Consider the following 25118-nt stretch of genomic DNA (forward strand, 5'->3'; position numbering starts at 1 on the left):
CGTTCATCTCAAAGTTAATTTTACTACAGAAGGTTCACTTGGTCCATATGGGATGGAGAGGAGGAGCAGGGGGAGATACAGTGCAGCAGGGGACAGAAAGGGAGAAGAGAGGATAAATTGTGGAGGTGTACGGACTAGAGGATGACTGCTGGCACACAGAGAGGATGGAGAGAGAGCGGACAGAGAGCAGAGAGAGGAAGGGACTGCAGCGAGTGGCCCCGGTGAATGGAGGGAACTGAAGGACAGATGAATATGCAGAGCGGGCTGTGTGTCCTCATCTTGCTTCCATCTGACTCTACTAATCATCCACAAATGCTGCGAGGAGAGGAGGGGGAGGACAGGAGACACAGAAAGTAGGTGACAAAGAAGAAATAGGGACTATATGGAAACAGAGTGAGGATGAGGCATATATGATAAAGACAAGGACTGCCCATCTGACATTTTATCATTGAATTTATTAATTATTTTACCGCACATATACTATCATATAAATCATACCAGCATAAAAGAGTCATCTTGCAATGGCATTACCATACAATAATATCCTTTCACTGTCAATAGGCCTTTTTCACAGAGGACATTTTGACATGTTCCACAAGGAAAAGCACAAGTTTAAATAATGAAATGAATGATGGCTGAATTCCATTTATCTGCTCCAGTTTCAGGGTGCTGACTCACTGTCACACTGTCATGGCTTCCTGGGGCACTTGAATAGAACTGAGCCATAGTTATGATATGCCTACAGGCCTATTTTAAGCCTATGTGCTGTATCTTGTGTATACTGTACATATGCTATCAATAAAAGTGCACATCCCTGTCTTTATCTAAAGTAAAACTCACTTGTTACATAAAATATTTATTATATTAAATTCTTTTCACTGCCATTTGTTTTACTTGCATAGCACAGATAGCAAATGTGTATATTAACTGAAAACTGTATATTATTACTGTCCTGTGACAAATCGTGTTTCTGAAAAGTTACATTTTCATGAGCTCAGAAAAACAGGCCTGTTTTCAACTTGGTGACAATGTAATATACTGTTTTCTGCAACAATTCAATTCATATACAAATACAGCATTCTTGCTGAAAGTTCCCTCTTGATAGTGGAATAAAGTCTTTACCTAAGGTCCTCTTACTAGACTTTTCCTGAACTTTTAAGCACATATCACTGTTTTTAATCAGTGTGTGGAGTTTGGAGAGAGGTCACTTACCATCATGTGACATAGTGCCTCGACCTATTAGCCACATGTTCGTCTGCTTATCTTTGCTTAGCTTTGCTCTTCTTTTTGTTGTGTGTCTATATTGTATGTTACTATACATTTGCTCTGGGCCCTGTGAGTGAATATGCTGAGAGCCGGAGGACTTGTTGATCGGAGTCAAGTTATTTTCATGTGTCAATAAAGCTGATTCTGATTGTGGTTTCTTGTTCATGTCCCAAACTGACAAAATTATGATTTCAAGTGAGACTGTGTAACTTTTGAAAGAAGATGTGACACATTCTTTCTCTTACGAATGAAAACCAATAAAAAGCATACTGGTGCAATGATGTCATTTGGTCTGGTATGAGCAGTAGCTTATGGGGATTTATGTTAGAAATTAATTCTCATTTTGCTGACTTTACACCTCTTCTCTTCCTGTGCTACTGTCCCACTACTTTCAGGCATTTATCATTATCTTGTAATTGTTACTTTTAGAAAAAGTCTCATGGTCTGACTTTAAGTTGGAAAAAAAAAGCTAAGAACAGAAACGGTGCGAACGTTTGATACCACCTCTGAGTACGCACCACTTTTCTCCACTCAGAGCAATGAACACATTTCCATCAGGGCAAAAACAGCACTGGAGTTTCATACACAGTCCTATCAAAGACAGAGAGTGAGGGACGCAAGGGAACACGAGGAGAACAGGCTCAGCTGCTTTGAAAAAGGGATGAACAAGCAGAAAAAGAGAAAAGCCAATAGAGAGAAAGAAAAGCAGACTGGACACTGTATCTGTGATGAGGAGGAGAAAGAAGAGACACAATCGGATTGCTCGCATCTCAAAAGTGTTGTATTCAGTGGGGACCACTTACACAGTCAATAGTAATGGATAGCACATGCAGTACGAGTACAATAAGAGACCCTCTCTTCTTTATCTGCTTATATGGAATACATGGCAACAACAATAGCCCCACTGCATTGAAAATCTATCCAACATACTCAATTCTCATCTTGTCTTCCCAAATAGAAATCATTATTCACCAAAGAAGTTGAAGTGGTTCCCCAGGTGACAAAAGAGAGAAATGAAATGAAGGAAAAGAAGAGATGACCATCAATACACAAGAGCAACAAAAAAAAAAGTAAGCACAGAGAAAGACAAGTGGAGCTCAGGAAAATGAGGGGAGGGAAGGCAAAGGGGCTTAAGGGGAAGCAAGAAAGTGTGGCAAAAAGCATTCAATAAACATGTCTCTATAGTAACCAAGATGTAATTTGCTTGGTGAGAAAAAGAGAACGATGGAGATTGAGGGAGAGTGATGGAGAGAGGGGGAATAGAAAAGCATTTACCATCACTGCTTGAGTCCAGAGCTGTAATTACGGAAGTGAGACGCAGCAAGAGGGGGAGGAAAAGAGCGGCGACACACACAAGAAAAGAGCTGCACACAATGTACTTTTACAAAAGCAAAAGGTGAGAATGAGAAACACACACACACACAAGTAAAGTGATGACCCTTTAAAATTGGCACCGTTGCAAATAAGTGTAGTAGGCGTGCAGAAAAAAAGAAAGGAAAAAAAAAAAGACAGGGAAAAGAGCAGCTCCACAAAGTACAAAATAACAACGATAAAGGAGAAGAGAAACTTGTGACAAAGGCTTCCTTTACAAGTGTGTGTTTGTGTGTGTGTGTGTGTGTGTGTTTGTTCATGGAACCATCATAGAAACAACAGAACATATTAATCCTGCCTGATCATTAAGCCAAATTGAAACAATTAATAACACTCTTATTAAGTGGTGTCTTCTTAATGTTGCAGCAACCACAGAGAGAAATAACTGCATGTAAATAGATGAAGAGGGGGATGTGGAGTAGAGTAAAAGAGAGACGAGGGACGACTGACAGGTGAGGATAAGATATCTTATGGGAAGAAGCAGTACTCATGATGAGTGATAGACAGGCCAAGATGTGTATGAAACATGTCGGCATATGGCCGATCAAAATAGTGAGGGACCAAAAATAGCAGGATTACAGAGTAGATGGAGAATGGGGCCAGTCCCACTGTGTGTGTGTGTGTGTGTGTGTGTGTGTGTGTGTGTGTGTGTGTGTGAGTGTGTGTGAGTGTGTCACAGAGAGAGAGAAACAGAGCGATATAGAGAGAGGAGTGTGTTCATGCTGTGTGTATGTGTGTGTAGGGTAGTTGATTACAGCTCTGGCAAGTGGCTTGGTGTCAGCCTGTATATGTGAAGATAACAGGATTAAGAGGCTACTGACACTACTGTACAAAAGCAACGGCGAGAGAAGAAGAAGAGATGGAGAGGAGAGGAGAGGAGAGGAGAGGAGAGGAGAGGAGAGGAGAGGAGAGAAAAGGAAAGGAAAGGAAAGGAAAGGAAAGGAAAGGAAAGGAAAGGAAAAACCAGACAGGAGGTGAAAAGGTAAAATGAGAGGAACTTAAAGAAATGTTCCCCTCAAATTCTTCACATTCTTCAGACATAAAATGATGAGTTATAAGCTCATGTAAAACGTATAAAAATTGAGTTAATAACATTCAGTGAAACCTGAAAGAGAGCGGGTCAACAATTTGTAACTGCTTCCATACAGAAGCAACTGAATGGTTTGATGTCATGGAGATTTTGGACCAACATTATCATCACCACAAACATCAAAATACCAAATGGAGGAATATCTTGTTGAAGGATGTTGAATATTTCAACAACAGAGCTGAGTTAGAGTCAGATCCAAACTCTCTACTAACTGGAGAGGTAGATTGGCATGGATGGATCCTGTGAGTGAGAGACTTGGAGGATGGCCACCCGGCATCTCACTAAAACACTTTATTTTGGCATTTGTCACCGATCTGTGCATGAACATGTGCAACAGCTCCTTTTACTTTAGCCTTGATTCCATATCACAAAATATAACATTTACAGCTATGACAGCTCTGATTTGACATCTCCATGAATCATCTTTAGCTTGATTAGAGTTGTTTTTAAAAAGGACTTGAAAACCAACTTTTTTTCCCTAATCTGCTCCTTACTACAGTATGGGCTATGTGCTCTTACATGAAAATGCAATTTTCTGCAAAAGTTACAACATCGTTGGTTATTTCACTAGAGATTACACCCACCCAGTCCCAGTCAAGCACGCTGAAGTTTTTGAGTCTTAAACTCTTAATAAATAAAATTTTAAGTGGTTTTCCCCCTAAACTTAAACTTGTTGCATATTTAGCCATAGGTAACCAAAGCCATAGAGGAATTCTTAATATACATATGGGTGTAATTGTGAATGTAGATGTACTGTGCTGACAGACTCTGTGGGATGACAGAGAATGTTTGCTGAGATAAACTGTGCCAGCAGACAGAAAAAAACATATTTGACCAGTAATGAGAAGATCAATGAGAGCGAAGATTAGGACGGGTGATGGATAGAGGTTGAGGAAAAAGATTTTGGAAAGAGTGCTTTTAATGATGAATAGCAGACACACAGGCATTGAAACAAATATTAAAGAGAAAAGAAAGAAGGGAGACAGAGAGAGGGAGAGAGAGAGAGAGAGAGAGAAAAAAAGAGAAGCTGTGAAGTTGGAGATTTCTTTTCCTCTCTGTTTAGGGGTTTTGGAGGGGCGGGGATTAAATGAATTTTCACAAAGCATTATTAACCTCTGGCACAAAATTTGTTAGGAAGCGTCTGGACCTATAGATCAATCACAATGAGAGCGAGCGAGACCCCAGCAGAGTGAGTTACCCCTCTGTGGTCTGCTCCACGTTTGCTGAGGGAGCGCTAGCTCACCAGGGACAAATTAGCCACACAGGAGCGCTGCGGCATCATGGGAAATTAATGATCAGGACCTCCAGGAAGTGAGCTAATGAGTCCTAGGCCACACACATATGTACACCATGAACCACACACACAGACATAAGCAGGATAAAAGATAAAGAAAGCAAGAGAGGGGGAGGGGCCCCTTCAGAGAGGAAATAGCCAGATGTGCAGTTGCAACAGATAATAACAAAGCCACAAAGCTATCAATGTAACTTTGTTGGTCCAATGGCAGGGTTAGTAATCTCTTACACACACACACATACACACACACACTTAGAGAATCAGATAATTAGAGAGGACCACCAGTGGCTTTTGCCCATGGAGCCGTAGTGATTACTGTCACTACACCTTCCCCTGGGGCGATAGACAACACTCAGAGAATTAATACTTAACACATACACACACACACACACACACACACACACACACACCTCATTCAGCCAAGTGTGGCTGAACTAAATGTGGATCTTGCAGACTCCAGTCAAGGGGGTGGTGTGGCTCCCCGCTGTTTGATTATCTTGTGTGTTGGGTAACTGAAAAACACCATTTTACCGTGCGATGCTGCTCTACATGGAGCTGTGCTGGAGCTGGATGGTGTGAGGCCGGAGCTATTCTCAGGAGGGAATTTTGCTTGTTGCACTGTGTGAATGTCACTACTGGAGTACCTATGAGCAAACACCCAGCCAGCTGCTGCAGAGGAGCTGCTGCCGGAGGACAGGACTGCGCCATGTTGAGCTCTTCATCTCCACATCAGTCATTTCAAGGGGAGGAAGGATGAACCAAGCCCCTGAAGAAAAAAAAAAAAAAAAAAAAAAAAAAAAAAAACCTGGAACAGTGACAGACTGTCTCCCTACACCAGTCGGCGCACCTCACAAAGATTTAACTTTGCGCTACAGTATCACACATCACCACACCCTTGTCCACTGATTGGCCCAAAGTTTCCCCGGCACCGCCCTCAGCCCAGCGGACCCGCCCTTCTCGCACTGAGCAATCTGTTGCTGCCAAACCAGCTGGCAGTTTCGAATGATAATCTGGTCCATTACTGTACCAGAAACCCTGGCCTTTAAACTCAGGTTTAGTCTCCTTTTGTAGCGACTTTTGGGTGAGATCTCAATTCAGAACCATCATGCACAACCTGGACAAACTTTCTACGGCCTCTCTCTGTGGAAGTACGCACCTTCAGCCCTGCAGCCTGTGACTTTTTAAACCTCTTTTTTCTTGAGCGACTTTAATCACTTTACTTTTATACATCATGCGGAGCTGACGTAGAGGTCTGACTTGTTTGGTGTTGGTGAAGCCGCTGCTGAGGGAAGTTGCTCACCGGGCTCCTGCCGGCTCTCCTCCTCACCTGATCCGCACACCACTCCCTCCCCCGGCCGGCGCAGAGCCTCCCCGCGGCCCCCAGCGGCGGTCAGGATGGGCTCCCTGACGTTGACACTTGTCGGAGCTCTTCCCACTTGGAGAGCCACGATTTTCCTCCTGAACATACTTTCAGCTGCTGTGGCGAAAAGACACGTCGTGTACTGGAATTCAACAAACACAAGGTGAGAGAGCCGTGTGCGCTTCTCCGATGCTCCCACCAGAGCCAGGAGAGCTCGGTTGGTTTCACTGGGCTGCCTCTCGGTGCGGCCTGAGTTAACGTTGTGATTCAACCATCGACCAACTTTGCATAAAATAAAGGTGGCTGGTCTGAACTTGCGCAGCCACACTCTTGCATAACGACCACAATAATTCCTGCTAAATGAGTCAGGCTTTAGTTGGCTTAAAGAATCTCTGCTATGCAGCAGATCACGTCCCTGTGTCCCTGAGTGGCACAGAGCAGGTCTGATTTCCTAAAACTTGCCTTGACACAAACGCTGCCAGCCCCCCTCCCCTTTAATAAAAAGCTTGAACTCTGGGGATACAGCCTGCTTACGTTTAAAACACAGTGGCCTGATCTCATCCTTTTGCAGGTAGTTATCTTTATCATAATGACTACACTCTAACCCTGGCTTTCACCTGGCCACTGCCTTTTGGACTCAGTGATTATGCTCTTTACAGAGCACCAGCAGTAAGGTTTTTTTTCTTAAGTGTTTGTTCTGAATAGCGCCCTAGATAGCATTCTGAGGACACAGGTGTATATTAAAGTCTAAAGTGCTGCTGTGCATAAGTGAATATGTGGTTGGCTAATGGGAGGGTGTGTATGTTTGTGTGTGTGTGTGTGTGTGTGTGTGTGTAATGGGTTGATTGGGGCCATTAGGAAGGCAGAGTCAGGCTCACCTGCTGATCCAGGTGTTCCAGTCTGGCTAATTGAGGGGTTGAGGTGGGAGACCTGCAGGGCCAGTAGGACTACTGCCCAAAATAACACATCCACCTCTCTCACCTGCTTATTTAGAGGCTCTCTCCGTAAGGCCTGATTCCCCAAACACTCTTTCAGATGAATGACCTTTTTACTTAATAGCCACAGAGACCATTCCTGTATTTTACATTTATGGATGCATAAAATGTGACAGAAATATGACTCCTGGGACATATAATTTCCCCGAGGGCTTCTTTGTCAGGTCTGCAGGACTCATCCTGTAGCCTACTGGAGTCAGCTGAGGTTATGACCAGTGTGTCCAGGTGGGTAGAACCCAGTCCTGTAATTGGGATCGTACAGAAATGATGTGAGGAGGAACACTGTGAGGATTAGGAAGCACCTTCATGTTCCCCAGAGATTCAGGGATGAATGGTCACAGCCTGTGGCAGGGCCACACAGTCGTCTGCAACAGCACACAATCACAATGCCATCAGCATCACGGCGGAGGGTAACCCACTGTGGCAGAGAATCACTCTCATCAGCAACACCACCCAATCACAAAGCTATCAGCAGAGCCGTGATGCTGCACCCAGTCCAGAATCCCCTGGGTTTACCGTTAGGACTCATTTCCTCTCCTCTCCTCTCCTCTCCTGCCCTGTCCTCTCCTCTCCTCTCCTCTCTCTTCATTACCTCCCTTGTTACATCCCACTCTCCTTTTCATTTTTTTGTCGGCACTCCCCTCTCCTCCTCTGCTCCTTCGCCCCCCTTTATCTCTCACGACTCCCTCCTGCCCAGTGATGGATATTGGCGGTGTGATTAGTTGAGCTTCAGTCATTTTCCCATACCATATTTTCTATTAGCTGCCTGCCAGCCAGCCAGGTTGTCCTGAGGCCTGTAAATGTAGCCTTGCCAGGGAAAAGGACCACAGGGACAGGAGAGCTATGTCTTTGCTGGCATGAAGCTGCAGTGCAGGGTCCAGGACTGCACTCGATGCTCATGATACAGAAAACACTCAGGCAAAAAAATTTTTATTTGTCCACAGTATTATAGTGGATTAAAATTAAGCCATTATTATTGACTATACCAAACTAATCTCATAAAGCTGTTGTAATCATTATTTTTATATTAACAATGCATCAGATGACTGTATTTGACCAACCCACAGAGATTCTGCACTTTCCCTCAGCTCTCAGTTCATTGTTTTGGTTAAACAGCCAACTTTACTGTTCTGGTTCAGTTACACTGCTTTCATCAGTGTTGTTTATAGCGAAATAGATCCAACTAACCACCCTGGGTAGCATCAGACTGCAGGCAGTTAAAGTTAAAAACTAGTAGAGGAGTTGTTTTACCAGCTAAAGAGCCAGATATTTCCCTCAGCAGCTGATGGGCAAAACAACAAAATAGGGCAAATATTGAACTCAGAAGAGAGGGAATTTATTTTACGTTCAAGTGGTTGGCAGCAAAACGACTTGAAATGTACGCTAATGTTGGTCTGTGCCTGCTGGGTCTTTAAACAGGCTCACATCACGTCTTCATGAGCTAATATGTCATCGTTGTGTTTCCAAAAATCTATTAATATAGGTTTAAAGATCACATATTAAATTTATGGGAGCATGTTGGCAGAATGTTGCTGATTTGGCCTTTGCACCTTTCCATTGGTTCAGCCCTCATTGTAAATGCTGATGTAGGAAATCAAGCTTTTTGGACGGTTGAGCTAATAAGCCGCTTTGGCAGCTGAAAGCCAAAGAATTGCGCGGATCCCTGACACTGGAGAAACCAGCTGAGGAGAAGCTATGGCTGCCGTTATGCTAAAGGCTGAGCTCGTATATAACACAACTGTAGCTGGCGAGCAAACCAGCTCCTTTTAATACCTATGACAGAAGACATTCTCTTTCCTTCGGCATCTAGATTTATGGTTTTAATGAAGCAGGGGCAGTGAAGTGGAGACTGAAGGGCCTCGTTGCACTGTTCTTTGCTGACTAATATGGCTGTAACAAAGGCTCAGTGAAACACTTTAACTGGCACACATTTAGCACCCTCCAGATTGAAAAATAGAGCTCTGAAATGGAAGTGATAGACTGACTGCAGGGTCAGCGTTGAACATTGCAGAATCAGATACCCCGGCCTCTTTCATTGTGGGGCTCAAGTGGTTCGATTGCCCTCTTTCATGATTTTATGATCAGAGTTTATGATCACTTACAATTTTATAACGCTGTCTCTCAGAGCGATAGTTCCTTATTAGGAGAGAAATTATTTTTTACTTCCTTGAGCAGTTAAAGGTTAGTGAATTATTACAACCAGAGACCTCTGAGCCTGAGTGTGTGTTTGTGTGTGTTCCCAGGGCTGACAGGAAACACCAGCTTACCTCAGCTTAGTTTTCTGGTATATTCAGCCCTCTCCTGTGTGCTGTAGTGTTCTTTATAACCTGTTGGGCCAAATAAGTGGACCAGACTACCTGCTGATACAACAGTGTCTGCTTCTTGTGCTACATTCATCCTCATAAATTTACTTAGAATCTGCCAGGAAGTTTACTCAGAGCAACAAAACTTTAACTCTTTTTTTTTTTTTTCTTCTTCTGTTTGTGAAAGAGGATTTTCCCTCTGTGTATGAGCTGCTGATAGATTTGTAACAAGAATAAATGTCACCCATACCTGAACCAGCTACTCCATTTCCTTGTCCTCTGATTTACCCTTGTTCTTGGCTCACACCTCTACCTTTCTTTTCCGTTTTATCAGCCATGGCAGGAGGCAGACTTGTTGCAACAGTTCCTCTGGATCACAGCTCAAACTTCAGACTCTGGTTTCCAACTCTTTGCTTCCTCTTCTCCCACTCTGTCTTTCCTCCCTGCAGAGCAACGGATTAGCAGGGTTTTAGTTGGAGATAATGGTATGGTATTTTACCATGGTATGGTATTTTACCATTCACATGCACAATAGGAATATTACATCCAATTTCTTGCTTACACCTGAACCCAGTCTGCAAGTTTGGACACAGACCGTAAAGCAGTGAAAACAACATCACACCAGTCTAGACCCCTCTGAACTCTCTCGCTCCCTCCCCTTCTCTCTGTCTCTATCTCGCTCTCTCCTCGTCTCACAAAGGCCGAGGTCGAGCTCAAAGCCAGTGAAGCATGTTTAAACGGTGTGTGAGGAGATGAATATTTGTATTGGTTTTCTGTATCTTTATTGAAAGCAGCCCTCATAAGTCTTCCGTGTAATCTCTGCTCTGTTTATGCATCATTTCGCTCTGTGTGCACTCACGAATGATCTAGTTTAAATACCAGAGTAAATCACATTCTGCATACCATACCTTCACACACACACACACACACACACACACACACACACACACACACACACATAAACACACACATCTGATCTGTGGCCTTGTGCGAGCAGACACACATCTAGTATACACATATAGTACAGTGGAAGCAGACACTGCCGGTAATTGTGTCTTGTCAGGTGAGGTGACTGCAGTGTTAGACTGATTTCTTTTTTTTTTAAATTTTTTTTATTTTATTATTTCCTCACCCTCAGGTCCATCTGTGTCTATTCCTCCTCTGTCGTGTGTGTGCATGCAAATGAGTATATTTCCCGCCCTGCCTGCTATCTCGCCTCTCTGTGTCTGTCTCTGTACTAATCTCTGTCTTCCCCTGGTAAATGATTAACATGGAGAACCTGGCTGAACTATAATCAACAGACCCACAGTGAGGTAATTACCACTTTATTCCCTGTCCTGCTAACAAAGCAATCCCAACACCCCCACCCCCTGCCCCCACCCCATCCTCCCATCCTATCTGTCTCTCTCTCCCTCTCTTACTCTTTCCACGCCTCTCTCTGGGTCTCTCTCTCCCCCCCTCTCCTCATCTGTCATCAGGCTGTATCAATGTCTCTCTCCCCTCTCCGTGTCTTTCTGTGTCGGTGCTCATTGTCTCACACGCTGCTGTGCCGTGGTGTGTGTAGATCCAGAGATGTGTTTGTGTGCCTTATCTGTCTCTGTGAATTGTGCTTTGTCTGTTTGTTTGTGGTATTGAGTGTATTATCTGGATGTAAACTGTGGATGAGTTAACTTTGTGCTTCAGCTTCTTCATCTCTGTCGGAAAACAATGCAGGCCAGTGATTTTAGTGATTTGTACGCCTGTGAATTGACATTTGGTGCCATTGTTGTCGGGTGAAGTTCATTTCAGTGGAACAATAGCTCTGTCAGAGGTGTGTGTGTGTGCGTGTGTTTGTGTGTGTGTGTGTGTGTGTGTTTGTCTGGAGCTGACCTGCTGGTTTTGCGTAAAAGGGGAAGTCTTTGTTTCCTTGAGAAGAGATGGAGGGTGATAAATTTCAGTCCTGGAAAAACAAAACCCAGAAATGTACCAGGACACCCAGCCCTATTCTAACACTCCAGCTTTTGATTCATTTGTGATCTCGCACATGATTCATGTTTCTTACTACTTCTGTGAGATTTCACTTCCACTCACAGCAAGCAGCGAAAGTGCCTTTCACTGGAAAAGTCCTCGGTTCCGGCCAGCGGTGTGCGGCTGTGGGAACATTTACCAACTGCTGTGCCGGCCTCTCGCCTAAATAGGTCATTGTTTTGTTCCCACTTGTTGGCTGAATTTAGGTGTGACTGAGGTGTCGGAGGGGAAAGGCGTGTTGCTGCCTATGGATGGTTGGTTTTTTTTGCAGGTGGGGCATGCAGATAGAGTATTGTGCAACTGTGTCTTTTGCTCTAAAATGTCACGTGGCCTCGTTTTGAGATTTAATTCAAGAGAATCTTTTCCAGAAGTAGATTTAGATTACGACCGACTGACACTGCTTCATGTGTGTGTCTGTGTGAAATCAGTAATCCTCCATTTTACTGTTTAGTGTTATATTAAACCAATGCGAGATATTGCACAACAAAAATAACCTTTTTTGTTTGAAGTGAATACAGATACACACACAAACACACACACACGCAGGAAGACTCCAGCACACTGTGTCGAAAATGAGGTTTGGGCACAGGCCTGGCGGTGAGGACGTCTGTATTAAAATGGATCAGATAGTCACAGTGCAGCTTGGAGCCGTCGGAGCAGACATGGTGTACAAGCATGAAAGGACGGCCGCTCTCTCCTCCTGGTCAGGATATTTAGTCAATCGATACCAATTTAACACCCAGATATTATCGCCGGCTTCTCGCATTATCGCCAGACTGCATATGGACCCATCTCTTTCCCAATTTCTCTCCCCACGCTGCCCCGCTTCTCTGTGTACACACATACATCAATATTAGGTTGCATTAAGTTGTAATAAGTTGTATTGTATGAATGTCTCCAAGTGGGATGGCACAGCTGTGGAATGAAATGAGGTTCAGAGCTGTCTGCAGCTCAGGTTGGCACAGCGTCAGCCAGGCTTTGGCACAAAATGGCTGCGCTGCTGTATGTGTGTGAAGAGGGTGGTTATGGTGGTTAAGGGCTGTTGGTGAGCTCTGAGCGGGAGCACATTCATCCATTCATCCATTCATGACACTACAATGAGCGGGCATTGTTGTAGGTGTCAGCCCAACTGTGTGTTTCTTGATTATACAAAACAGCAATTAGATTGTGTGTGCGTGAGAACACACAAACCCAAAATGTGGGAAACACTGTCAATTTGAGCTTGACCAAAACAACACAATCTGCTTGTTGTTCAGCCAATATGTGCAATTTTAGAACCTCGCCCACACACACAAACACGTGTGCAGGCACAAACAGGCAAGACCCACACTCTCACGAACGTATAAGCTCGCACAACGCTCTTCCACTCAGCTCAGAAATCCTGCCAAGAGGCAACCTGGGAATTCCCAGAGACTGGAATTGAATTAGTATTGACCCGGGCCGAGTGAAAGGCTGTAGCAGCAACCTGGATTATTGTACCATACAAGGTCCTCGCTGCCAGGAGGACACCGAGACATGCTTCGCCATCATGCCTCAGGTCTTCAAAGGTGCTTAAGCACAGTCGCTGCAGTGGTTCTTTCTGACATAGAACCTATAAAGAACATTGTGCAATAATTTACTTTTGCAATCTTGCATTGTTTATCTAGTTGTACTTGGTTTGAGCATGTATTATTTCAAACACTGTTAGATGTTAACATGAATCTTTTGTGGTAGTGCATCGTGTGTGCAGTGGATGTAGCCACATAGAGGAGTAGGTTAAAAGCCACACATCCTGAGACACAGTGCTGAAGCAAATGTCCATTTCATATTCATATCTGTTAGCTTTAAATGACGCGGTATGCCCGTGGATTAAAGGAACGACTCTGTTAGTAGGCTTAAGTGTTCTTTTCAGGTAACTGTCCATGTCATAAATTGTCTTGTAAAAAGTAGAGAGATGTGGTTTTAAGTGACATTTATTAAGACTTGGAGAAATATTATAAATGTGCTTGACATACCTCCATAATCCTGGCATGGGGAGGATTAATGAAGGGTACAAAAGTTCTCTCTCTTGATGAATGAATGAAATCACATAAATCCACTCACTGAGGGAAAGGGAATACACTATACACTGCACCATTTCTTTTGGAAGTTGCTTTCTTTTACCTGCTAATTACTAATTATGTCTCATTTTGACCTTTTTTAATGAATCTGTGTTTTGAACCACCACATAGCCTGGCCATGCCATGCACACGCCGCAGCACAGTGTGTCTTGAGTGTTATGGTGTAAATCCAGACGCTGTAGAGGAGTGCCGGCGCGGCTGTCTTCACACCAGGACCAAACTTTATGGACTAATAACCCTGCTACAAAGCGCAGCTCCTCCACACTTTATCTAGACACAACAAAGAGATGTTGTGATAAAAAAGCCTTGGAGGAGTGTGAAGGTGTGTGTGTGTGTGTGTGTTTGTGTGTGTGTGTGTTTAGTGGGTGTGTGTTGCACATTTTTATAAATTATTCTGCTTTTCAGAATTACCTTCTCCTAGCTGTCGAAAAAACTGAGCTTCAAGAAGTCAGCTGTATTCCCAGTGCCTAAACACACCTTTTATCCCGTGCTTTGTGTTTTCCAGAGAAGATGGATCACATGACAAATGTTTCACTATGTAGATATTTCCAATCTCCTGTATGATTCTTGGAGACTTTTCCATTGCGGAACAAAAACTAATATTATTTTGGCATCGCCTCCCAGAAGTATGGAGGCACAGCCTACTTTCAAGCCCCCAATGATGTGAAACACACATTCTTCTTCTCTGTTTCTTTTTTTTTTTTTTTTTTTTTTTTGGCTGGCACACACACACGCGCACCACATATGAATATACACACTCCCTCCCTGCTTCCTTTTCTCTTCAGCCCCCCAGAGATGGTAAAAACATTAGACCTGCAGTGAAGGGAGTGAGGGATGGAGAATGCGTTAAGGAGAGGATGGTAGGGAAGGAGTCAACAGATTTCAAGTCCCAAAACAGCTCGGGAAGGCCCCCAGGGATGGAGGGATGAGGTGAGAGCGAGAGAGGGAGGGAGGGAAGAAAGAATGTCAGCAGGTATTACTATCACTGTCACAAGCAGGCGTGAGGAGCAAATCCTCCCCACCGCCCCTCCCTTCATACCAACACACATGCAGGGGCTCACACACACACACACACACACACACACACACACACACACACACACACACACACACACACACACACACACACACACACACACTGTGACACTCTTATACAGGTGTGCCAATGGTACTGTTGCCCTGCCTGCATACACACTCACACACAGCTGCTCGGACTCCCAAGTAGGAATCACACCCCATTTAAAACTGACACTGCTTTCAGTTTTGTGTATGTGTGTCAGTCTGCGTGTGTGTGTGTGTTGACTAAGCATGCTGGTTATGCATATCGTAAAATTACACAGACCCTCTTTAGTGAAAATAAGACCAAAAAATGAATGGAATGCTTATTTAAACATGCCAGTGCTCAGATTTTTGAGGCTTACACTAAGATGATGAGATATGGTTTTGGTATGTGTGTGTGTGTGTGTGTGTGCGTGTGCATGTGCGTGTGCATATCAGCATATTGAGATGTGTTATTTTTGTAGCAATAACCAGTACCACATGCTTTTCAGTTGTCCAGTAATGCACAGCTTGATCCTTGTCTCCTGGTACTCTTGACTGCTATTTATTCTCTCTCCCTCCTTGTTCTTTTTTCTGCCCTTCCTCCTCTTTTCTCAACATTTAGTTCTAATCAAATGTATTATTTATGACCTTGAGGGAAATAGACTTTTTTTTTCAGAATTAGTTCTTTGATCAACCTGCAGCTGCGCAGCTACAGGAGTGGTATCCATAAGTGGAGCAACCACCGGGGCAGAGGGCGTGACCGCCCCAGGGCCCACGCTACGTATGGGCTCCTACTGAGCCACATTCTGGCTGGAGCGCAACAATGGACACTGAGTGAAGTTACACCATTAGTCTGCTGAATGCCGCAATACTGAGTGATGAAGTTGCAGCGTAACTGTAACGTTAACTGATGTGTTTTCTTTAACCTAGCCAGTGCTAAAATGGAGAGAAAGTACAAATCGTGTGCATCAAAACACAAGGAGTGAGAGAGTAAGTTTAACTGCATCCTGTTCTCCTCTTACATCTACTTCTTGCCTTGCTCGTCCTTCCAACACAATAATGGAAATATACATAATCACTCTTTATTAATTTACATTTTGCTTATGAAAAAAATCTGAATGTTAGATTAATCAGCTGTTTAACTCCATTTCGGTACCTGTCAGTGTCACTGCCTGCGGTGATGGAGAATGCCTTGTTTTAAGCCACTGTGTCTATTTTATGTTTGTTATTCCTGTTTAAGAAAGTTGGACTGAATGATTAATTAGAATATAATTGAAATCAACATATGGCCCAGTGCAACATCCACATCGCAGTAGCTGCAATTTTTTGATGAGATGCCCCGGCCTGCAAATCGTACTCTCCAGATGTAAGGGAACATTCTTGTTTGGTTTAGACCCCAGCAAGAAATTGTATCATCATTTTTATTTTTTTATTTTTTTTTCTGTGAAATTGAAATGTTAAAGCTACCAATCCTACTAAAATTGTGACTCCTTGCAATCACAATATCTGTCAGAATAATCAAAATATGATTTTTAAATTTTTTTTTATCATGATCGGGTTTATAAAAAATAAATCGGCAAATCACCGTCAGTCGATCCACTTGCTGTTCTCTGTGCTGAAACATTTTAACGCAACTGGCAGCAACATGTCTTCATGGATAGTAGTTAAAGTTGTCAATCTTAAAATGACCATCAGAGGGGCCCCTCGAAAATGCTCCACCCCCTCTGTGCGAAGAGTCTAGCTTCGCCCCTGCTGGTATCAATTCACTTCCTACTTAGTATATAACCACTTTTTATCATAGTATGTTGTGTGTGTTATTTCTTTTGTAGGATCCTATGGGAGCTTGTACCATCTATTACACTGAAGGCAGCTGACATGTTAGAACGCAGCTGTACAAACTGTATACACGCTTTTCCATAGGGCAGAGTCGCTCATTCTTCTTGCTCATTCATTATATTAATCATTCTTAAAGCCTTTCTGTTTTTTTATTAAACCTTCTTTTTTAAATGAAAGGCTCTCTGTTACTGTCCAAACACTTGTTTTGTTATATTCATCCGAAATGATCAGCTGATTGTAATTCACAGTCTGAGAGCATCAGCAGTAGTGGTTGTATTTTCTGCTGAATGGGAGTGGGGAAATAGCCCTGTCCCACATCTCCATAGCTATGGCCTTGTAGCAGAACTCATGAATCTCATTGCTCTCCCATTCAGCTGGAAATGGAGTTCTTGTACTCGGCGCGCTTCTCAAAACACTGGCGCAGACGCTCCGTGTTTATGATTGTGGAATTAATCTGTGTGTTCTCCTAAAATACACCCAGCGACAAATGCGCAGTCATGGAAGTCAGAAAATCCCTTACTCCCTACATTTTTTCTTTATTTTACATTTATTGAGGTTCCCTGATAGATTCCCTTTCAGAACAGAGAATTATTTTGAGCAGCGTCGTTCTTCATCAAAGGTAGATACAGAATAGCTACACAACTGGAGGCTTTTTTTTTTTTGTGGTGTTTGCTTACTTTGCAGGTGATTTACAGTGGACTTTGTGTTACTCTTCAGAATTAACACTCACACATACTCCACCTCCTGCGTGTTAATCTTGTGATTTTGGGTCATTGTGGTTCATTACTTAGAGTAGTGACGAGTCATCTTTAATCCCAAATTAATCAGTTAATCCCAGTCCAGTGTCAGGCTGTTGTTGCTAGCGCTACATGAGACTGGAGTCTGCACCTCTCCTCTTGACCCTCGCCACTTCCTTCCTCTCTGCTCCTAAACCCCCTCCCCCCCTTCACTCTTATTGTGTCTAAACCCTTCATCAGTATTGCGGAAAGTAACTGGCCTTTCTAAGAAATTCAGGGGCATCCGGCCTGGAGGCGGACCATGCCATCCAGTTATATCAACCGAAATGTCGAAAGCATGAATTTTATTTCACACGGTTAAGCTAATGCACTGGAGCTGAATTGAATTTATAAATAACGCACATTCTGTAGCCTTGAAGCCAAATGGACGGATTTTGATTAAACATTTCATCATTTACTTCAAAGACTTTGTTGATTGGTATTAGACATCAATGCAAGTGGCCTACCTCTGGTGCGAATACATGTTCGTGTGCGCGAGGGCGGGGCGGGTGGACAAGTGTGCGTGACTAGAACAAGACAAAGCTGGCTGCCTCGAGGGTGAATAAGGGGGACCTTCCATAGCCCCGATGCACAGAGCGATATGAATCTTAACCGTTGTGACGGAGAAAGATGGAGAGGGAGAGAGAAGCATGGATCGGCTGTGAGGGAGGGAGAGGCGAAGGGGGCAGTTTAGACTCCTGGGATTCCAAAGCAGTGACCGTGAAAGTGCTTAGATAAACAGAGAGAAAGATGGCAAGGGAGGGAGAGAGGGGGGGAGGGAAGGTGAAGTGGGTGAAATGGTGGTGGAAGAAGCAATGGAGGGTAGAGAGGGCGAGAAGGAGTAGACTTTTCTGACAGGGAGAGGAAATGAGACCTGGTGAAGAAGGGGTGAAAGAAAGCAGATGGGAATGAAACCAGGTATAGAAGTTTTTAAATAAGTTCACCAGGAGTCGGAGGGACTGAAAGGGGCCAGCTTTACTCTATTTACTTCTTAACTCTTGTGCCTCTCCATTCTTTTCTCTCCATCGTCTCCTTTCCTCTCCTTGCCTCTGTTTAAATAATTCAGGCCTGTTGGCTTTATTAGAGCAGGTTTCCTTGACATGTCTTAACCGTGTGTGTGTCTGACTGACTGACTGACTCGCTGACTGACCAACTGAAGGACAGCTCCAGTCCTCCAGCTGGCCATTCCTCCCCTAACAACCACCAAATAATCAGACACAGAGGGGAAGTGAGAGGGAACGCACACCTGGGATACAGGCTCTGTGCTGCCTATCCAGCGTTGACCTTCACATCGTGGAGAGAGAGACAAAAACAGAACACAAGAATGGGAGAGAGAGAGAGAGCGTCTACGGCATCAGAAGTGTGACCCACTTAGTAAATGATGGATTCTCAAAGCCAAGTCTAATTTATTGGATGAGTGTATTTGCTTTGCGAGCGCCCTTTTCACTGTGAAGAGTGTGTTTGAGTAAATGTGTGTGTGTTTTAAGGTGTGTTGCTCGCATGTGCTCCTTAACCCACTTACACAGGTGGGCCTTGCTGACAGACTTGGGACACAGATAAGCGTAGTTAAGTATAGTTGATAAAACAGATGAGAGTGCAGACATGTGAACACTGTAAGAGAGGGATGAACACATAAAATAAACTTTTCAAAATAACTCACAAATAAAACTGTAATCTGTTGTTATCTAAAAACTGTGTGTTATGTGATGTAAAAGAAGGCACCAACAGTACACATCTCATGACAAAAGCGCTTTACTGATCTGTCATAGTTAGAAACACTTCTATAAAGATGGGTTGATATTTTTTGTGGTTTTGAATTAATGATTAATGACAACATACAGAAAAGCGGCACTGAAAAGAAGGACCAAAGATGACAGGTTGAAACCAACCAGCAAGGGGTTGCAAGTATGAATTATTTATATGATATAATTATTTTCATTATCAATTAATCTGTGTATCTGGTTGAGTGTTCGGTGTAAAGATAGTGAGAATGTTTCCCACAGCCAGGGAAGACGTCAATAAACTGTTTGTTTCATCAGACCAAATACCACAGATATTTGATTTTCAATGGTATTGAGCAGAGGAAAGCTGGAAATCTTGAGAATGTTTGCTTGAAAAAAGACCTCATCAGTTATCAGTTATCTGTTACTGTTGTTGCAGGTCATTTTGTTGATCTACTGTTTTTTTACCAGCTTTAAACCAACAAGAATATGTTGGGCATCTACAATATAAAGCTGGCTGACAAATACTTTTTGTCTGTTTTTATTATTACTTTTTTTTATACCACCTGCCCCACTGGCATGAACCCAGTATAACCAACCTTTTGTGTAAGTATTATTTACTTAAAAGTTAACACTAATTTGTTTAGCTACACTTATTTGCTCTGGCACTGTGTGCAAAGCTGAAGGGTCCAAACGGCAAAGTTAGTACATAAACATGAGACAAATGATGTTGACACAGTAAATCAGCCCAGCTGCCACTTTGTAGTAATACACTTTGATAGATTTCATAAATACTTTGAATCATGGCTTTTTGTGTCCACCCATCATAGCTGTCACTGTCGTCGTCGTCGTCTCCCCCCCCCCCCCCCCCCCCCCCCCCGCTCCCTCCATCCTGTCAGTGTCTGAGCAGTGAGCTACTGTAGCTATATTCAGGTTTATGTATCCAAGCCTGGCACCTGTACAAATCAGCCCTGTATTTACACTGCAGCTCCATTTAGTCTGCAGAAACATGGAGAGCACTCATTACTCTGAGGTTTAGGCTGTCCGACAGAGGGATGCAGGAAAAAAGACGGATGGAGTGAAGGATGGATGGGTGGGGTGCTGGCTTGGCACCAATCCCAGCTCCGGATTGGTTGTTGTCCTGGCAACGGCACGTCTGACCTTATTTACCCCCTTGCACACCCCTCAGTGTACGCGCACTGCGTTCCTGCCCATGCACATTTCTTTTGCCGCACACACTTTCTCCGTCATTCTTCTCTGCATGAGAGCTGAAACTCTTCTTCTTGTGCCCTTCGTTCGCCTCACACTCCTCTTTTAAGTTTGGCCACCTCCACGCAGAGCAGGTGAGAGTCAAGTCAGGCAACATTTAGAGCTGCTGCCATGCTGGTGGGCACAGTGAGGCAACGTATCAGCATGCAGTGTTTTTGGTCAAATAGCGAAAAATAAAAACGAGTCGTGGACTGCAAGACTGCTCTCTTGTGCGTTTATATTGTGGACAGTAATTTCATACCTCCCAGAAAAGTCACTGGAAAGCTTATTTTAGGATCAGACCAGACCACACGTGGAGAGCGGCGCCTATGCATGACAGAGCTCTGCCACGGAGGGGGATGATGGTTTCTGCAGACCTGCAGCCATATCAAAATGGTTCCGATGGATTCGTTTCCATACTGATTGGTCCTGTGGGCCTGAGCAATGCAATTTTCCTTAGCTCTGATGGCCATAGCTATACATCCTGTTGTGCTGCTGAGTCCCACAGAATGGACACACATACACTCACTAGAGGAGGACCCATGCCATAACAGGCAGAAAATAGGGTCTGTCTTTTACCTGAGGCTGAGAGTCCCTTTAAGCCTGAAGCAGCAGGTGTGTGTGTGTTTGTGTGCATATCTGTGTGTTCTTTCTGTGTCTGTAAATTGATAGGGAATGTGGGTGCATGGGGCAGCGTGCTGATTTGTGCAGTTTGAATGAGTGGGTTGAGTGGTCTGAATGCCTTCTGGTCATTTAATGGAGCCTGCAGGGCAAGAAAAGGTACAACCAATCACTCTATCTAGGTTCCACACAGACTCCCACAGCCACGGTGGCCAATGCTTATGCACAGAATTCATACTGATGTATGATGCACTGCAGTGTGAGTGCATGTGTGCACATGTGCTCCTGCTGTCTTTTATGAAGGATTTGGTTTGTCTGATGGCACAGTATTTTCCCCAGGAAACTGTTTAGCAGAGGTGGTAAGCCACTCAGATCCTTTTCTATATTAATACAACATGTGTGCTCAGAACTTACATCTACAGAAAAACCACAAACTTAAGTGGATGGAGATGGAAGACGGGAAAAAGTAGAAGGAAAGTTCACATACCATCCACATTTGAAGACTAGGAGTCATAGAAAAGAAAGCAAAAGGTCTGATGTAGGGGAGAGGTACACTTCCTGCTGACCTTGAAGGAAGCACACACGCATACACACAGACACTCACATAGGCATACCAAACAGGAAAGAGTAGATAACAGCAACAGCCCATTCTCCTTAAGTCCCTCTTTCCTCTTTGTGAGGAGCGGTTGATCACCGTCTTTGGCCACAGTTTGATGACACTAAGTATCTGAAGAGGTGGGGTCTGCAGAGTCTTGAGGATGTGAGGTAGGAGGGGGGAAGTAAAGGGATTTTTTTGGCCAGCTGGGCATGCAGGGTGGTGGGGGGCCCCAGATGGTCAGAGGTGGGGGGTGAAGTCCTTGTTTGTGCGCGTTGAGGGGAGTAAGCACCAGGTTAGACACAACACTGGTGTTTGGGCTCTGGACACAGCGTGGCTTTATGTAGGCTTGGAGGGAGGGGGTGGGGGGGCAGCTAATATTGGGGAAATGGGCGGGGGGGTTGTCCTGATCCCGCTCCAATTTTATATCCATGCAGGGAAGGATCGTGTAGAAGAGAGGAAATGGCGAACAAAAATGATTGAGCCCTGCAAATTCTTAGAAAAAGTGCAGTACTGAGTACATGAAGTCTGTCTCTTTCCCTCTCGTTCTGTGATGTTCTCATGGATGTAGCACTACAGTTGTATGATCCCTTTTCCTGTTTTTCCTCTGAAGATTAGGATAGCCTGTGGAACAGGAGGTCCCTGCAGAGCCTAGTTATCTGCCTCGTTCCCTCTTGTCTTCAGGGTCTTTTTGCCATGAACTTCTCTCACACTTTCTTTCTGTTATTCCCCGCTGTAGTCTGCTGCTTCCTGTAAAAGGCTCCCACAGTCTGGTTTTATTCACCTGCTCAGATCAGTTTTCCCTTCTTTGTAACCATGAGAATGTGTTGGTATTTAGAGAAATGTTCATTTTATTTGCCTGAAGTTTTTCTTCAGTCCCTCTGTAGTCACACGTGTGTCAAAAAATGTTTTCACACCGCAAACATCGTTTCCATGAAACAGGCGGAAAGTGGAGGGGCCTCTGCCAATTAGCGAACTGTGGGTGGTAACATGCTAGCAATAGTATGCCAAATACACACATTTGTCTTTGTCCAGGTGCTGAATCTAGAAATTGTACCGTTATTTCTGCCTCCCAAAGACACACAACCCTGTAGAATGCTCCCTTTAACAGTGACAACAACTTTGTTACGTTTAGGAAAAGTGCATGAGATGCCTGGACCAACAACAAAAAGCCAATCTGGGCTCAAAACATTGCACATTTCCAAAATGTAATAAAGTTTTTGTTTTTTTAAATTCTAAAAGGGAGCTTTCTACAGCCTTGCTAGCTAACTCGCTCGCAAATAGACAATATGTTATTAACTCCAGTCTCATAACTGACTCCAAACTAAGCAGTACAGTTTATACTGTGGCAGATCAGTGTTGTATGATATTTAATATATGACCATACCGGTCTACCTCTCCTTGTTTCAAAGCCCAGCAGAGTTGAACTGTTCAAAGCTCTGCACAGATTCGCCTCAAAGGGTGAATCCATAGACTGCAGAAACTCTATTCTTCTGTAAGTTAAAGTTGACATTGTTTTATTCACCGAGATTAATGACTCACCTGAAATGTTCTCATCTGTCATCATGTGGCAAACCCCACCCGTCTGATACAGCAAAGAAAAAAACCTGAAATACACAATACCATTTCACAAAGTCATCCCCATAAGGAGCATCAAAGATCCTCCCATGTCACCAAGTAGTGCTACTACAGCACACACCATAGAGGCTGAAGCTGTGTCATGCTATGCCCAGCCAAGGCACAATGACCACAGCGTGCTGTGCCCGGTCAGCATAGTGACCAGAGTTAGCGGTCACCCTGCTGTGATTGACCACGGAAGAACTGAGACTCCACCAAGCCCTCCGGCCTCCCATCGTCACTACCAAGAACCAGCAGGCTTCTACTGCGGGCTGGTTAGCGTAGCATCACAAGCATGAAAGTGTTTATCAAAACCACTGTGCCTACAGTATACATTTTCGGTATTCATCTGGGATGTGAGTGTTGTTAGCATTTTCATTGTAGCAGAATTTTTTTATCCCCCATGTTTGTGTGTAGTACTTGCGTTCAGGGTATTCAGAACGCATAGTATGCAGCTGCTGTGCGTGATCGAGTATCTGCTCTGTATTCCTGAGGCCGTGTTGTGGGATTGTTGGTCCTTTAATTATTCTCTCATATTAAAGGATCAAAGGTCTCTGCCACAGTCAACCCCCTGCATTTCATTATAACTGCGCGCACACACTCACATACACAGACACTTACACTTATATATGCGTCTTTGTGCATGTACATTTACATGGACATTGGGAGGGTTTCGGTCATTATTCAGTTATGTTCAATTTTTGAATCTTGAATGTGATTTCCTGTAATTATAAAAAGAGAAAACGCTGGCCTTTTCAAGTTTTCCACAGAAGAGCCCCGCATGCTATTTTTGATTTGGCTCCTCAGTCAGATTTTTCTTTATCAACCGAGAGCTTGCACCAGCCCTCACAAGGGTGTCGCTGATCACCCTCTGGCATGAGGGGTAGAGCATGTTTTATTCTCCTGAAGTACTTTCATGTCCTGGTGTGTGTGAACATGTGTTTGTGTGTGTATTCACGCCCACATGTGCTTAAATGCACGTGTGTGTGTGTGTGTGTGTGTGTGTGTGTGTGTGTGTGTGTGTGTGTGTGTGTGTGTGTGTGTGTGTGTGTGTGTGTGTGCGCGCGCGCTGTTCTGTGTCTTTGACCAATCCTCTGCTCTGCTTCCAGAGGATTCTCCCACTGATAGGCTACTCCAGCACTCTGTTCTTTGACACCCACAGCTCCTCTGTGCTCCCACGATGCCCTTGTGCTGTCACCACTCTGTTGCATGGTGGCTGGCAGGAGGGGAGGATGCTAAGTGTAATTAGGGCGTACCCAGGCCTACCAGGGCCAGAGAGAAGGAAAAGGGAGGAAGGAAGGGAAGAGGAGAGAGAGAGAGAGGGCTGACAGTTTGACATCAGTAGAGCACACTGCCTCTGTAATTGCTGGCATGCATACGGCACAGACTGATGGTGGAGGCTTGTGGGAGGAAAAGGGGTTGGAGGGGTAATGTAGGATAGAGAGGAGTCAGAAATAGGAGGGAGAACATGGAGGAGACGAAGCCTCTAAAGAAATAGATTGAGGGTATGAATGCGTGTCATCCAAAGTGGGGGAAGAAGAGAGTGAGGAGGAATGCAGATTGGGGGTTGGGTGGTGGAAACGGGACCTGAGCCGTGCAGAAGAAGCTTGAGGTGACTGACATGTATAGCAGGGGGTGCAGCATGTTGACACAGCACACATCTGTTATTACATACACATTCACGTACACGCACACACTCGCACACACACACTTCCACAGCTGGTGCACCTAAGTAAACATTTCTCTGCCTCAGAAAGCACCACAGGTAGTAGGAAGAGTAAATGGACTGGCATGTGTGTGTGTGTGTGTGTGTGTGTGTGTGTGTGTGTGTGTGTGTGTGTGTGTGTGTGTGTGTGTTCTTACAGTTATGTGCGCTTG

General features: G+C 44.1%; 1 protein-coding gene across 2 annotated transcripts in view; it reads left to right on the plus strand.

Annotated features, from left to right (window-relative positions):
• Positions 1-5957: 5957 nt before the first annotated feature.
• Positions 5958-25118, plus strand: part of LOC139613505 (ephrin-A4) — a 33581-nt gene continuing 14420 nt past the window's right edge. The window contains exon 1 of one of the 2 annotated variants that reach the window (XM_071470203.1): positions 5958-6544. In XM_071470203.1, the coding sequence (XP_071326304.1) occupies positions 6417-6544 (128 nt within the window). In that variant the 5' untranslated portion in view covers positions 5958-6416. The remainder of the gene's footprint in view (positions 6545-25118) is intronic. The other variant, XM_071470202.1, reaches the window with a different exon arrangement.

Source organism: Trachinotus anak, unplaced genomic scaffold (assembly GCF_046630095.1).
Source record: "Trachinotus anak isolate AG129_WGS33_773 ecotype Australia unplaced genomic scaffold, CSIRO_AGI_Tana_v1 ptg000032l, whole genome shotgun sequence".
Taxonomy (NCBI): Eukaryota; Metazoa; Chordata; class Actinopteri; order Carangiformes; family Carangidae; genus Trachinotus; species Trachinotus anak.